Source organism: Photinus pyralis, unplaced genomic scaffold (genome assembly GCF_008802855.1).
Source record: "Photinus pyralis isolate 1611_PpyrPB1 unplaced genomic scaffold, Ppyr1.3 Ppyr1.4_LG3a, whole genome shotgun sequence".
Lineage (NCBI taxonomy): Eukaryota > Metazoa > Arthropoda > Insecta > Coleoptera > Lampyridae > Photinus > Photinus pyralis.
This window is the reverse complement of record NW_022170509.1, coordinates 10,512,738-10,528,652: the sequence shown is the minus strand read 5'-3', so window position 1 is coordinate 10,528,652 and position 15,915 is coordinate 10,512,738. Positions and strand designations below refer to the sequence as shown.

At 37.7% G+C, this 15,915-nt stretch overlaps 1 protein-coding gene across 2 annotated transcripts in view; it reads left to right on the top strand.

The window, feature by feature from the left end:
- The first annotated feature begins 3,021 nt into the window (after positions 1-3,021).
- Positions 3,022-15,915, top strand: part of LOC116165932 (chondroitin sulfate proteoglycan 4) — a 60,305-nt gene continuing 47,411 nt past the window's right edge. The window contains exons 1-5 of one of the 2 annotated variants that reach the window (XR_004144216.1): positions 3,022-3,889; positions 3,945-4,101; positions 4,148-4,454; positions 8,869-10,222; positions 14,643-15,200. Coding sequence is in view for 1 of the 2 variants with exons in the window: in XM_031480702.1 (XP_031336562.1) it covers positions 4,032-4,101; positions 4,148-4,454; positions 8,869-10,222; positions 14,643-15,200 (2,289 nt within the window). In the remaining variant the exon portion in view is untranslated. The remainder of the gene's footprint in view (positions 3,890-3,944; positions 4,102-4,147; positions 4,455-8,868; positions 10,223-14,642; positions 15,201-15,915) is intronic. The other variant, XM_031480702.1, reaches the window with a different exon arrangement.

Here is a 15,915-nt window from a genome sequence, read left to right as displayed (position 1 = left end):
ATTTTCTTTTCAAGATTGTCAAGTCGCTGCATGATTAGCACTAACATTGATTCTATCGAGCTCGGTGGAGTTACCGTTTGTTTCTTTCCCTCGGTTACTTGGCTGTAGGTTAGCTGAGGGGCTGAGGTTTTATTTTCCCATGCCTTTGTAGGAGGTGCAGAAGGCGGCTGGGACCGTGGTATTATCGGGTTTTGTGATGGGAGCCGATTCTCTGATTTTTGTTTACTGTTTCTTGATTGCAGAAGCTTTTTAAACACTTCGCATCCTCGATAGTTTGATGGATGTGCTTCCGAGCAGTGGCAGCATTTCGGAGGTGCATTGCGCGGTTTATCGCATAGCTGCGTTTTGTGTCTTCCTGCGCATTTTACGCAGCGTGGTAATTTATTGCAGAAATTGTGTGTGTGGCAATAGGCCTGGCAATTCTTGCATTGAGGAATAATCTTAGTCTTCTTCAACGGTTCGATTTTTACTATACTACTCAGAATCTCTTTGATTCAATATATCCTATTTATGTTTTCATCCCTGTCAAAAGACACAATGAACATATTGAGTGGCTCCCTTTCTGGGAGTTTCTTTAATTTTCTTTCTTCTCTGTTTGCTTTGCTGTGAGCCACTTCATCTTGTTTGTGGCACTTGTCGCTTTATATCCTCTTTGTTGTAAATAGTCCACGATATCTTTGGGATTATAAGAGTGATGTAGATTCCTAATCATTACCTTGATATCGCGTGTCTGCTTATTCTCGAATGAATGCCATTGGGTCTTATTATTCTTCAGTACACTCGTAATAGAGTTGTATGATTTTGGATCAGTTGCATTGATTTTAATTTGGTCGTTGTTTAGTAATTTTATTTCGTATGAGTTTGATGGGATGGTTTTAGAAGTTAAGATGTTGATCAGTTCTGGAACGTTTGTGATATCTTCCAGGATTATTGGAGGTGGTTTGGGCTCGACCTTAGTGTGGTTGCGAGAACGGTTCGTGTCGTTTTTGTGCTGACTGTCTACCGTGGGTTTCCGATTAGGTTCTTCCTGTTTAGTTTTCGTCTTGGTAGTTGTCTTTTTCTTTTCCTCGCTTAAAGCGGTGCGTACCCATTCTGTTTCTCTGGCCAGTTCCTCTTTATTATTTTTTGTACTAGCATTTGTTGTGTTTTGCTGTCTTTTGTTATTGTCGAGCATTTCTTCTGTTTTAGGAGACCCCCTTTGTTTGCGCTTTTTATGGTGTCTCACTTCAGTGTAGTCTTCTTCCTTAAAGGTGAATTCATCTTCATCGGTAGAATACGTGTTTACGACTTTTTGACTGAGTTGTTCTACTTTTAAGGTTAAGATTTTAATTTGCTCTTCTAATTCCAGTCTGATTTTCCGTTCTTGTTCCAGTTTAAGTACGGCTTCTTCTAGGGTTTGAGCCACATGTTTTTTGGGCCATTCCTGCCTGGTAGTGAGTAGCGCGGAGTTGTCGCTGTCTGACATGTTTGACTGAGGATTCGGTTTACTAAGGCTAGTGATTTTTTTCATAACCCTTAAGCTTGTAAAGCTCTCTGATCTCACCCTTGTTTGAGGGACATTTGGCGGCGTTCGTTGGATGCGGAAGTTCCTTTGAAAAGGATTCATAAGCAATAGTTGGCCCTCCCCAGAATCCGTGGGGCCTGCCTCAAGTAATGAGGGTGGATTCTCCAAGTTGCTTGGCGTACCACCTGGGGTAGTTATTCCTAGAATTGTTTTTTCCATTGCTCATTTGTTGATTCCAAGTGCAATCCAGTTGGTCCGCGGGAGCTATTTTATTTCACTCCTACCCGCCGGAGTACCGGTGAGGGCTTTCCCCTATCCGCCACCTGGGGACGCGCCTGGTAGCGGTTACTGGTGACCGCCCCAGGAATAAACGAAAAGTAAACAAGTTTTGTGCATTAAAGACTATGGCTGCCACACGAAAATTTGCTTCAACTCTGAGCATTACCTTGATATGATTATTATCAGTCCCCTTCTTCCGTGTCTAAGTCTAAGCTTTGAATATAAAATATATTTTATATTCGAAGGTCTAAGTGAAAATATTGGTGAAAATCCCTGTTCTTCGGTATCTGCGCAGAACGTTCGAAATCGAGGACCTATCGCGATCTGTTGTACAGTGGCACCACGCTCAGAAAGTCCCTGACAGGGCGTGTCCGAGGGCGCTAGAAATGTAGACCGTACATTCTGATGCAAAATTTAAAAACACGAAGGGAATTAAATACCTTATCAGATCGTAGATCCAAGCTATATGTGTCTTGAAAAAGACGAGTTTATATAAAACTGGAGACGGAAAACGTAAAAAAAGCAAATACAAGAAGCAAAGTGTAAACTAAAATAACGTGAAACGTCAACTGTCAAAACCGAATAATTAATAATTATGGCGCGGAATGTATCGCGTCGTTTTGCAGACTTTCTATTGGCCAGCCTGAATTATTTCAAAATTAGTTCGCATATTTTCCGGGGCTTTTCTGAGCATGGTGGCACTGTATACACAGCGCGTTTCGTATTTTTTCTCATACTGCCATTCTTTCAGATGTAAGGTGTGTTGTCTAACCGTAGAGCGCCATGGAAATAAAATAAGCCACCTCCTGCCTACAGCCGAAGTATGTCCTGTTGCTTGCATTCCCCACCCACCCCTCTTCATGAATTGCTCTCTGAGATAATGTTTTAGCTAGTAAACCCATATAGTGTAAAGAATAATAGACTATGGCAAAACGTGCATAAATTTGAAGTGGGATGATCCGCTTGCCTCAGAGTTTGAAGAAGCTGACCTCTAAACTATGGTCTCCGAGTGGAGTGTGAGGGAAAAAATTATTTTTTTCTATTTCGGTGTCACAATGATGATTTTGTACAACTGTTTTCGGCCGAAAACAGTTGTACAAAGACAGTGATTATAGTCGTTTTTTTTGGTAACTCATCTCTTAAGTTGGCAGTTACTAGTTGGTACAAGTAGGTACTCGCGTAGCCACGAGTGTCCGCAAGATAGGAGTATTACAATAGGTCGCATTGTAACACTTGTCTTTCAATATACTATTCTCCTTTATAGTACTCCAATGAAAAGCCTGAACTTGTTTTCTACCGAGTCCCGCTCCATCCGCCGACTCCAGCGGGATCGTGGTTGAATATATGGGATATCCAGTTCTCTGATTTGAGCGTGCGATGCGATTGTGCCTCTCTAGGATTGTAAGTTGTTTCCTTCGCACTCATCTCATGCTTTGTCTCTAATTTTGAGAGCCGATGTGAGGAGAAGGTGGAAGGGCAAGGGCTACAGCTAAAGCCCAATATAGGCAATAGTCAGAAGCCAAATCTCATCAGTGCTTTAAAATTGTTCATCCTCGCGATGCGCTTCAAAAGGAAAACTGGTTGGTACAGCTTCTTGTGCGGAAAGGCTCAATTTCTACCCTGGGGCTTTCGTCCGGTCCCGTCTGCCACGCGTCTATCGAGGGTGCTTTATCAATTACTTCCCCTCCCTTGCTCTATTATGTCACATAGCTAGACTGTGGTTATTACCTATATCGTATTCATTGGAACAAAAAGTGTAGGCCCTTTTCGCTAATTCCTTCGTCTTGTGATATTGGGTATACCACCTAGGCATTTACCCCCTTTGGAGTTATTGTTAGCGGAACAGCACATAACCGCAACCGCTATAATTACCTTAATTTATGATTTACTGTCGACTTAAAATTTGGCCCTTCTATTTTTAGCTACCTACCTACGCTATTTTCGATTTTTCGCTCCATTTCCACCACCCACGCTTGCGTAAATCTTCTTAGTAAACAGAAATGGGCGCATGTCGGCGTGCAACACGATAAATGATAACAAAATTGTAGTTTTAGACATTTTTTAAAGCATTTATCTGTATTTTCTACGTGAATACCTTTAGAATAGGTGTGTATGACACGTAAGGGCGCAACATGACGGTTTAACCTCCCTTATTTTTTAGCGATCAAACAAAGTAGCGCATTGAACCCATCAATTTTATTATGATAGTGTACGAATATGAAAATTTACTCGCCAATGTTAATTTATAATGGAATATTTATTTCTACAATGGCTAATTGTACTGATTCTACCCTCGTTATGTATTTGCTTAGATCAAGGTTTGTTAACATAATCACAACATTCTGTTATCACAGGCTTTTGCAGCTTCATTTTACGGTAACAGTTTTATATCACTCCCTCTGAAGGAGGCGAAAGGACATACGGATATCCACTTTAAGTTTCGCAGTCAATTATCGAACGCGTTGATCTTTTTGGTTGCCGGCTCAATCGACTATTGCATACTAAGACTGGATGATAGCAGACTGAAAGTAAATATCAATTTGGGCTCTGGCGAATTCGAGATAGCCTCGCCGCCCGGGGTGAAGCTAAACGATTTAGAATGGCACGAAGTCACTGTGATTCGCAGGGAGGCCAGTTTATCGTTGGTCATCGATAATCGCCAGCCCATTAAGTAAGTATTATGTTTTATTTGTTTTTCTTGTAGTGTTAAAATTATGAACTAATCACCTAATTTTCAAGCAATACACTTGTATTGCACTTACACCTGCTGCTGATGGCAGTGTTTCATTTTGTGATATACAGGGTGTCCATGACCATGAGTTCCATTACTTCCAGAGCAAAATGTTTTGCAGTTTGCATTTTTGTTTGGTTACCTATGTTGATTTTTCCAGTGGTGTAATAGTACAGTTTGTTTTTATAATTCGTTAATTTTTGCCCGAAGACGAGAATCTCTAGTGTAATGTGAACCGGAACGTACAACAGTTTTCCGTTATAGATGTTCTGGACATACACAATCTGTTTTTGAATGAAATATCTCCCCGGAAATAAACAATGTTTATTTATTCTTCAATCACCAGCGTGAAACTTCACCCAACAGCTATCCGCCAAAGGATAACTCCTCCCCCTTTTTTCAAGCAGTGTTGCCTCTTCTCCCAGTGTGATGGCGAAGGTTCAGTTTTCTTCAAAGTAGTCACTTCTTTTTGAGTGGGGGGAACGAAAACCAAGTGGCTGCAGCATTATATTTTAGTTTGCAAGTTCCATCTTCCCAAATTTTCTCCCGCATATCAGGAGCAAAATGGACCTGCAATCAAATAGGAAAATATTTGTTCAATTTCACAGTATTCCAAGCTAATGGGATACCCATTGAGCGAACTTTGGTTTTTTGAGATGATATCAGTAGATACAGTCATCAAATTTTTGGCAGAAAAAATACAATGCCTATCTCATGATGATATGTCCATGCTAATTTGATTCTTATCTAAACTGTCATTTTTTATACATAATAAATTCCTGGTACATTCTCCTGTTTAAAATATGCACACTTCTGAATGCTAAACAAAATTTTATTCCAACCAAAGGGATGGTAGCATTAAAATTAAATTTAATTTCCAACTACTGAAAAAAAACAAATTCCTTTGTGTAAATTGGTCGGTTCCTTTAGGAATATTATGATGACGGTAAATAACATGTTTACCATTTCTGATTTCTGTGTAATGTTATGCGTATTAATTACTTGCATCCGATTCTCCAAAGCATGGATCGAGATTTTGTTTATGCACAGGAATAAAAATCCAACTAGTACTGATATCACTGAAATTAAATACAAATTTCTAATACAAAATAACTAAAATCCATTCTTATCAATAAATGCAATACAAAATCTGTTTCATGCAAATAATTTTTATGGGTCGATTCCTTTAGGAATATTAAAATTCCTAAATATAACTGACCACTACTTTATACAAATCAACAAATTTATATTCTCTTCTGGTAACAAATTGATCTTATCTCTCTTTGGAAAATGCCATTTCCTGTAGGAAATAGATCGCTTCGACGGTGCAATTGACTTTTTGCACCACCCGGATATCGTTATCTTCTAGTGGAAGAAAAGTTTGTATGAATCGCGAATGCAACGAAACAGGATTCAATTTTGCGAAAGTAATACACTTGAGATTGTGATTATGCAAAGGAATATAATATTCCGCTTTATTGATATTAATTTTGCCCAATTTATTGACTAGGTTTTGTTGCGGGTAAATGCATCAATTAATTGTCTTTAAATTTCCTGTCGTCTGTCGTTGTATACCAAATTTTATTTATCGCACAAGGCGCTGTCCAATGACGCCAATTAACTTTGAGGGACGAAACAAATTTTTTAATGCGTTTAATGTCAGTTTAACTAATCCTGTTTTTATTTGAAAAGCTGTTCTCTGACTCGAAAATGTTCTTTGGCGTATATTTTATCACTCCGAAAAATAAAAGGCCTTGTTACGAATCAGGCTGCTAAAAAGTTATTCTTCGTCTCGGAATTTACTGTAATTCGTCTTATTCGCACACATACTCAATTGCAAGTAACCTGCAATTTTATCACAAATCCGAATTATCTTAAATGTTTGTTTCTACTTAATAAGTTTTTTACGTGAAGTTAAACTGCTAAGCCTTTACCACTGTTCAGATAGATTTCACTTAATAAATGCACGTGTTTTGCTTCTTGAATTTCGACCGCAATTAGACGCGAGGATATTTGTCGCAACGTAACTAAAAATGTCGACCGTGAATCGATATTTCACACGTCGATATTTATACGTGATCGCCCTTGATGTGCTCGTTCGCGAAAATCAGCTTAGATTCCTCGCTCTTCCACTTCTTCCACTATTTGAATCTCGCCCGCTAGAAAAACCGAAAAGGTCCTCCTTTCTGAACGCAATGATCCGGACAGTATGAATCAAGATCTTATTTATGCACAGAAATAAAAGCCACTTCCCCACTGTACTGAATATTAATATTACCCATTTACTAATCAGGTTTTCTGTGCGCCACAGGCACAAATTAATTGTCTTTACATTTTTACCGCATGTCACTGAAAACATAGCTTTAGATAGCAAAATGCGTTCCGGAATGTCACTAAAAGTTTAGTGAACTTGCTTTTTTTAACCAGCCGTTACAATAGGAGATTAGGAAAAACGTTCTTTGTTTACAACAATTTTATTTTTTATTTTTTTTATTTTGATTTCTTTTTCCCATTTGCGTACGGAGTACATAGGCGGCGTCCATAATATGAGTGTAAAGTTTAATAATACATTAAATACAAATACAATACAATAAAAAATGACGGGATTACTAATATTAATTATGACCCTTTTCCCACTATCGATATGGCTTTAGATTCCTTTATTAGATATCTACTAAATTATATCCAAATGCGTCTATATATTTTATAAACTTATATTTTGTGCTTTTTTAAATATTATTTCATATTGTGTCCTGTAATTATTGGTGTAAACTGTTGGGTATTAAATCTAAATCTAATGCTTTCTCAGTTACGCGTTCGAAATTTAATGAACGCACCAATTTGTACGTGCTCACTCTTATAAGTTAGACTGCAAAGGCTGATAAACAATAAAATTTTCACGCACAAAATATACTTAATACAGCTTACCCTTTCCTCGAAATGCGCACCCTTATCGCTCTTATCTCCAGACATACTTTCTTTCACGTTTACTATTAAGGGGTATATGTGTAAATCTCTCCATGTTGAACAAAATACAAACTCGAAAAAAAAACTGCAAAGCGGTCACCCGTTACAATAGCTGGAACAACTGATCTGAAATGTTGGTAATAAATTAGTTATGTCTCGGAAATGTGATAAATGGAACAAGTCAAAATGCGGCCTTTCATCTCTCCAGGGCCCGTTTGCGGTATCGGGGACCGACGCGATATTAAGCCTTGTTATTTTAAACAATAAAAGGTTCCTATGTGCTTACAATTTTTTTCAGGGTTAAATGTGATCGTTAACTTAGATTGAACACAATTTCGATCATATTATTTGAATCTTGAATTCCATGTTGATTTGTATTAGAATTATTACATGCTTAATTTTTTTAATCATTGCCTTGTATGTATTTTGATTTGTTTTTGTTCGATTGGATTACGTTGAGAAGAATTAAATAATTGCGTTGTGTTTTTTTTTGAGTTTATCTCATTTAAATCCGGTGAAAAACTAATTAATTTGAAGATGAGCAGGTGTTCGCCGAAGTAGGTCTTAGTTTATCGAAGACGCGTATTTGTTTTGTATCAGTGGGGGGCGCCGGTCCTCTATCTTTAGAAGTTGGCCGTTGATAAGAGGTGGATTTGATTGGACAATGTTGAATAAAATGTTGAAAAGGATTGAGAAAGTGTAGACGAGAAGTTTCGTCAAAGCAGATGGAAAACGGGTTAGCATTTTGGTGAAAGACAGTCAGTCTTGGTGGTTATAAAGTTCTTGTAGAAGGAAGCCTAGATCATGTTCTAAGTGATTTTAATTCGTCGTTATAAAAGAGAATGTTCTAGAATCTTAAAGTTCAAGTGGTGTGTTACGTATACGGAGAAGTAGTTGTGTCTCTTCAGCAGTTATAGCATAAGTGCGATCTTTCTTTAAGGTTTCAAGTACCCAATACAAGAAGTTTTCCACCACCAAAAAGCCACTATTAATTTTAAAATTAAAACAAAGTCAGTTTTTTTAAATCGAGAATCAAGTGTACGTAAAGAAGTAATGGCAGATGCTGAACGTATCTTTTTTATAGGTACCATTTGAATATAACAAATTGTGGTTAACTGTTAGTTTTTTTTGAGCTAGCTAGACAAGTGTTTGTGTGGGCGGTTTAGTGACCGCCATTGCACATAGCAGTAACTTACTTGTTTTTGTATCCAAAATCTCTTTTAACCACCTCCATTTTATGAAAATTACCTGGGTGAGCCCATGAACTCATTCCATGGTAACTTGTATTGTATGGTATAATATACTAACAGTAAGATGGTCATGATAACTGTGAAAATTGTTAAAATATAAAAATTTAAAATAACAAAAATAACTCTCCTTGTTACAGAAAGCAGCTTCCAGGGAAGTTTTTCGAACTGAACATCCATTACGGATTATTTGTGGGGGGATACGGGAATTTTACCGACGTATTCTTCGGCCACCAGGAAAACTTTCGGGGCTGCTTGTCCGACTTGATATATAATGGCATTCCTGTGCTCGAACGCGTACGATTCCGTCAGACTCAGGCGACGGTACAAGGTATAACGTGGAATTGTGGCGCCGAAATTGACGCGGATTCGAACCAACCCATCAGTTTCGTAGATGATGGGGCATATTTTACGGTTACGACATCATCGAAGCTCGATATGATGTCGTGGCAGTTCGAGTTGAAAACTGTGAGTGAAAAAAACGCGATTATTTTGTACAATACCGGGCTACCGTCTAAATTAGATACTGTGTCTTTGGAATTGTGGAAGGGAAAATTGAAGCTTCTCTTAAAGATAGGAAATAATAAAGTCATCGACGGTACTAGTGACATATTCGTTGCTGACGGGCAATGGCATAAGGTAACAATCCGAATTTTGTCACCTTATATTGAATTAAACGTCGATTCACGTACAAAGAGCTTAAAATTCTTTAAAGCCGTTGGTTCATCATGGGAAACGAGCGACCTACTGTATATTGGCGGGGTTGATGATTATAAACGAACTAAACTGTCCGCAAAGGGGTTGAAGATCCCTGATAGTAGTTTTAAAGGATGCATTCGGTATATAAAGGTGGGCACTAGACAGATAGGGTTGCGCGATGCCAGAGCGACCGAAGGTCTATTGAATGGTTGTATGTGGAAGTTTCCATGTTTAGGGAATAATCCTTGCACTAATCAAGGGACGTGCGTGCAACAAGGCCTTGATTCCTATCAGTGTCTGTGCAAATCGGGCAGCTGTTCAAATTCCACGAATCAAAAGAGTAAAGTCATCTCGAGAGGCAGTTTGGCCACCGATTTAGAACTCCTAATATTAGAACCGTTACAAGTGATGGAGGGACAAAGTGTTTTGATTACCACCACTAACCTGCACGTGGTCTTGGATTATCCGAAGTATGGAATTGGCGAATCGGGTGTTATTTTTCACATATTGGAAATGCCCGAGCACGGCAACGTGGTCATCGACGTTTGGCCACACGAAAAAAATTCCTTCACGCTAGCAGACATATCGAAGGACAAAGTGTATTATGTACATGATGGTTCAGAATATACCGAAGACATTATTAATATGGAAGTCGAATTTTCGGCAACTGACGTGTTTATACTACCAGTTTACTTGCAAGGGAGGTTTAAGTTAACGATCAACGTTAATATTACACCAATTAACGATCCTCCTGTGTTAAATATTCCTCCGACCGCCGTCTTACGGTTGGCACGGGTAAGCAGCGGAGCAATAGTATGCATGATTTACAGCGATTTGTTCACTTTGACCGTTTTGCATTTTGCGCTTAAAGTTTGAGGCCTGCCTGATGGAATGGTAATTTCTTTAAATGTCAATTTAAGATTTTAATCATGTTTTGTTTATTTTAAGATTAATCTGACTGTAACAATTGGTGTGGCATGCTTAGTACTACTTCTGTTCAGGTAAGAGAACCCTGAAGAATCCAAAAAGTGAGCTTACAGATCGCAGCGCCATCTTTTTGGTATGATAAATGAACGCATTTTACATACAACAATAATGATTGATGATGGTACAGCTGGAATGTGAGCTCATCTTTTTGTAGCTCGAGTTTATGACTCAATAGCAGATAGTGTAGATAGTGTTAGATTGATTAACGAAGGCATAGAGTAAAAAAGCATAAGAGCGTCCAGCACACACGTTTGTTTGCGAGATGAAACTCAGTATTGAATTAGTTCTGCAATCGACCGCCATGCAGCGATCAGTTGATATTGGAACCGTAACTGAAAATTCAAATGAATTGTGCCTCCAATTTTGTAACACACTGAACTTATGTCTCTGAAGTTGTTTAAAAAATCTGATACAACTGAATAGCTAACGATTCTCGAGATCTTCACACATACATCCTGTTTACAACACACTTTAAGGGGTTGATTCTGTCCCACCAGATCGGAATGGCTTGTAAAACAAATTTTTTGATTTGCCATTAGTTTTACTTTTACTCAAGGTGCCTACATACAAAATTTCATTTAAATATGAAGATATAAAAAAAGTGGAGTGCGCATGCGCAAAACAAATTTTTTGATTCGCCATTTGTTTTACTTTTATTCGATATGCCTACATATAAGATTTCAGTTAAATATCTTAAAAAATAAAAAATTTAGGATTGCGCATGTGCAAAACAAATCTTTTGATTCGCGATTAATTTTACTTTTATTTGAGGTGCCTACATACAAAATTATATTTAAATATCTCAATAACTAACAAAAATCGGCTGCACATGCGCAAAAAAAATTTTTGATTTGGCCATAGTTTTACTTAGATTCCATGTGCCTACATAGAAGATTTAAATTTAATATCTGAAAAAAAATAAAAAAAATTAGGATTGCGCAAATGTAAGTTGGGTTGCGCATGCGCAATTTCTTTTTATTCATCTGCATAGTTGCCTGAGGTTTAAGGAGTATTTCCTAACACAAAAAACCGGACATTCATAAGTTCTTTGCAACAAGAATTATAAAAGAAAAGACAGCAATACAAAATTATAAACGATGTGGAGGATCGTCAATAAAACATGGCCAGTCTTGGGGTGTGTCCCATAGGCTTGATTTTTACATAGAAATGGACTACTAAAACCAAAGTTAATTTATTTCAATATCGACTGATAGTCGGAATGGCGTTTTTTTAGCGGGATTGCAGATTCTTACTCAATTTTAATAGATGCAGTGGCATCTTTACTCCATTTTTACTCTTTGACCAAACTTATGACCATCACTAAATCGATTCTTTGTATACTTCTACCTTACTCAACAAAAATGTGCACTAAAGGCGTCATTTTGCAACTGAATTATCTAATTATGCATGGTTATATAACAAATCTGAGCAAGAGTGAAAGTGCTCAACGTGGTGTCTTGTCCACTGAGGCAGTATTTTGTTATGGCCCTGATAAAATTGCCAAATAGACTGAGGTGAGTATAGCGTGAGTATGCTAAATCCTAGGACGACAAACTTGTCACGATTAATGAATATAAAAATCCCTTCGCTGTGAGGGAAATTGGTTTCTTCATCAGGAGTTGATTTATGCCAACGCCGCTTTTGGCTCTTTCGGCATTGGTAAGAACTCTTTATTTCGTGACCGGAACCGTATGTATACTCGTATACCTCGTTCAGAATTGATATGACCTCTGTGTTTTGTATATATACATCCGTATAGGATGTTTCCTGATCCTTTGGGCACTACAAAACAAGTTTTTGTGAAGCTGAAGAGTATGTAATAGTCAAAATGGTTGCTGTCTGTCCGCCTTCCCCCGGGTTTATGCGCTCATGTCCATTATAATTTCCTTTGTATCTTCTTAGGATCTTCTCAGAATTTTTTAGAATCTTCTTAAAAATGTTTTAGAATGTTAATAGAATCATTCTAGAAGATTCTTCTTTTGAACCTTTAGAATCTTCAGAACTATTAGAATTATGCAATCATTTTGAAATTTTCTTGGAATTTGAGAATCTTATCAGATCCTTTGAAGCATCTTCTTAAAAATATCTTAGGATTTTGAAATCTTCTTAGCTTCCTTATAACGCAAGTCGGAAACCTAGGAACATCTCAGAATCATTATTGAATCTTCTAAGGATCTTCGTAGAATTTTCACTATTAAAGATGTATAGAATCTTCAGAACTTCTACATACATAACTCTCAGAACCCTTACAGCCGTGTTACCTGCACACGTAAGTACTTTACCCAAAAATTGTTTAAAAATTCTGACGAGCAGTTTTGAAAACAAAATTGATATTTTGCAGTTGTTTTACACTTTGTAACAAAAAATATTATGTGTTTTTAAAACCAAGATTAAGATAAATAAGTTTATGGTGATGCCGCGTTTAAATGAAATAATGCTCCTATGAACGTTATGGAGTAAAATGTGGTTACAAAGGAAAAGCCGAAAAGGTACATTATCACTTTTAAATCAAGAATTAAAAACTTTAAGATCCAGAAAGAAATTTTCCTATACTCTTCAATTAGAAAATTAATTTCTCTACTTGCCCTCTGACGTGGAAGCGCGACTGCGGTACTAACGGTATCTGGTTTGAATATGGGTTAATGTATAGTGGGTTGGGCAAAGCCACTTTGCCCGAAACTCCGCCCATTTAAAAATAAAAACCAAAAATAAATTTTGGTAGTAATTCTTACGCGTGCGAAATAGCTCTTAGATCGGTTTTTTGACCGTGACGAAACGGTCAGCGGCGAATTGTCAATTGATACGGCGACTAAATGGTCGCGGCGTGAACAGGCCGCAGTGAAGCGTTCCATACTAATATTTACTTACAAAGTAGGGTTTCGAGACCCATCACATAACAGTATTCCTACAACAAACATTCGGGAGGTATCAAAAATAGTCACATTTGGCATTTATGGACAATAAGATAGAAACAAATCCAACAAATATATTACGTCCCCACATAAAGCAAACAAAACTCCCGAATCATCGCACAGGCTGATCACAAATATTGTAATTGAATTTTGAAGTAAATTTCCTACGAATTGTTAAAATATAAAATGCAAGTTCTATATCACTCTTAACTGCGTATGCAAAATCTCCAAGATACTCTAAATTATCTCAACACCCTGTATGTTAATCTCAAATGAAAGCAACCCACACCTATGGAAAATTCCACCTTCACTACCTACGTATCAAAAACTATAATGTGCCCTAAATTAAATTAACACCCTGTACTAATCTTCAACCTTCCAAGGGCTTAACGAATGATAAATCAAATCTAAAACCTCTCGCACTTCTTATAAACGTAATTGAAGCGACCTTCTCAATGAAACTGCTACGTATATGAGAAAACATTATGTACATGCCATTTTTAACATAAACAAAGCCACCTACCTCTAAATACGGCCTGTTAACTTATGTTATCAACCTTACATAATGTTTTATTGCATATTCAAATTTATAAACCAAATACTCAGTGTGTGTCACTCTCAGGATCAACCAACATAAATAAAACGCAAGAAATTGGGAGAGTGAAATTTAATCAAAACGTTAACAAAATCAATTCACGGTTGCCCTCTCATAATCACACGAGAATAGCTCTAGGGACTTCATTGATTACATGGAAGGAAAGAGCTATTGAAAACCTTCTGGGATATATACTCACTCACTTACTTTCTCACTTCTTTTCCAATTTGCATTTTACAATTTCACATTATAATAGTTTTCAACCTGTAGAACAGTATTGGAGAATTTTATCTCCCTCATAATCATGACATGAAACTATATACTAAGACTGTTATGTAATGGAGCCCAAAGAATACACATAATACTTATATCATTTTTTGTTTATGGTTAGGAGCTCGAACGCCTGCATTAGGACATGACCTGTCTCACTATAACAACACGATGGGGGCAGGTTCGGGGTTTTAGTTCATGGTTTGAGCTCAGGTGCCCGGGTATAATATTTGCATACAAAGTAGGGTTTCGAGACCCATCACATAACAGTATTCCAATAACATAAATACTCAGGAGTATCCTACTTCCAAATTGTTCATTTGAGTAGAATGTGAATTTAGTTTTATACAAAGGTAGCAGTATACAAAATAGGTTGCATTTCCTTAATACTGCATTCTCACAACCCTTGTTCATACCATTTTTTTAATCGGAATTTTCTGTTTACGCATAGGGAACAAAGGGACTGATCAATCGAGAGTTGGTGAATGTAATCGATCCGGACAGCTCGACCGATCAACTGGTGTTTAGCGTCGTCGATCCCGGATCCGGTCATTTAGAACATCTACGCAACTCTGGGAAGCCGATCAATTCGTTTACTCAGCAAGAAATGGACGACGATCAAGTCGTGTTCGTTCATCACGCAACCGCCCCCGACGATTCCTATCTTTCGTTGAGAGTGTCGGACGGAATGGAAACCAGTAAGATCGCCAAGTTGCGAATATCCGCCTTTCAACAAGTTTGGCGCATTCAAAATAACACGGGGTTAATAGTTATGCATGAGGGAGTCGGCGTCATTACATCGTATAATATAAGCTTTACATCAAATGTGCAGCAGAGCTTGGAGGAGGCTCAATATTATATCGTGCAGGAACCGCAATTGGGCGTAGTTGAAATAGAGACGAGTTTAGATGTATGGAAAAAGGCGACTACGTTTACGAGCGACGATTTGCGACGACGTCGCATTAGGTATCGTCACTTGCGATCGAAACCTAACCATGATGAGTTTCAGGTAATCAATTTCTATTATCATTCCGCTCTGAATTAGTTGCAATTATAAAGTGAATGAATTGTTCCATGTTGAACTTGTGATGTTACTCCATACTTACCTTTATAGTTGCAATTATTTTTATGCAAATTGAACATAAAGGTTAAAGTGTAAGAGTATTCCACTATATATGCGCTGACTAGAATTTTCGTAGCATCAATGGCGGCGATGCACCGGAAAGCGGCCAATTACTCACGGCACTAAATATACCCAAATTTCCGAATTGTTCTTGATTTCTGTTTGAAAGAATGTGCAGTGGCAGCTTGAATTTTTAGGTACACCAATGGTGACGTCGGTCTGACAGACCGAAAGGGTTAATTGTCAAAGAACGGCTTGCTTCATCAAGTTGTTCGTCTGGTACTAAACTCAGACACGCAAAATATTAAGCTAGCAGAACTAGCAGTGCCATGCGCTGCGCCGTTTTTACAAAAATTTGAAAAATACTTTTCGTCGGTCTGAGAGACCGTGCGTCACCACTGAAGGGTTAACAATAATTCATTCATTTATCGTCTAAAGTCAAGCAACGTTGCCCTCGGTTAGTATTTGAATGGGCAACGCGATTTTTTGCGCATACATTTTATTTGCTTTTATTAGATGGACCTACCATCAAAATTTCCTTTAAATTTTTCCCGATTTCTTATTGTAATTATAATGAACTTGATGGTATCGAAATGATACA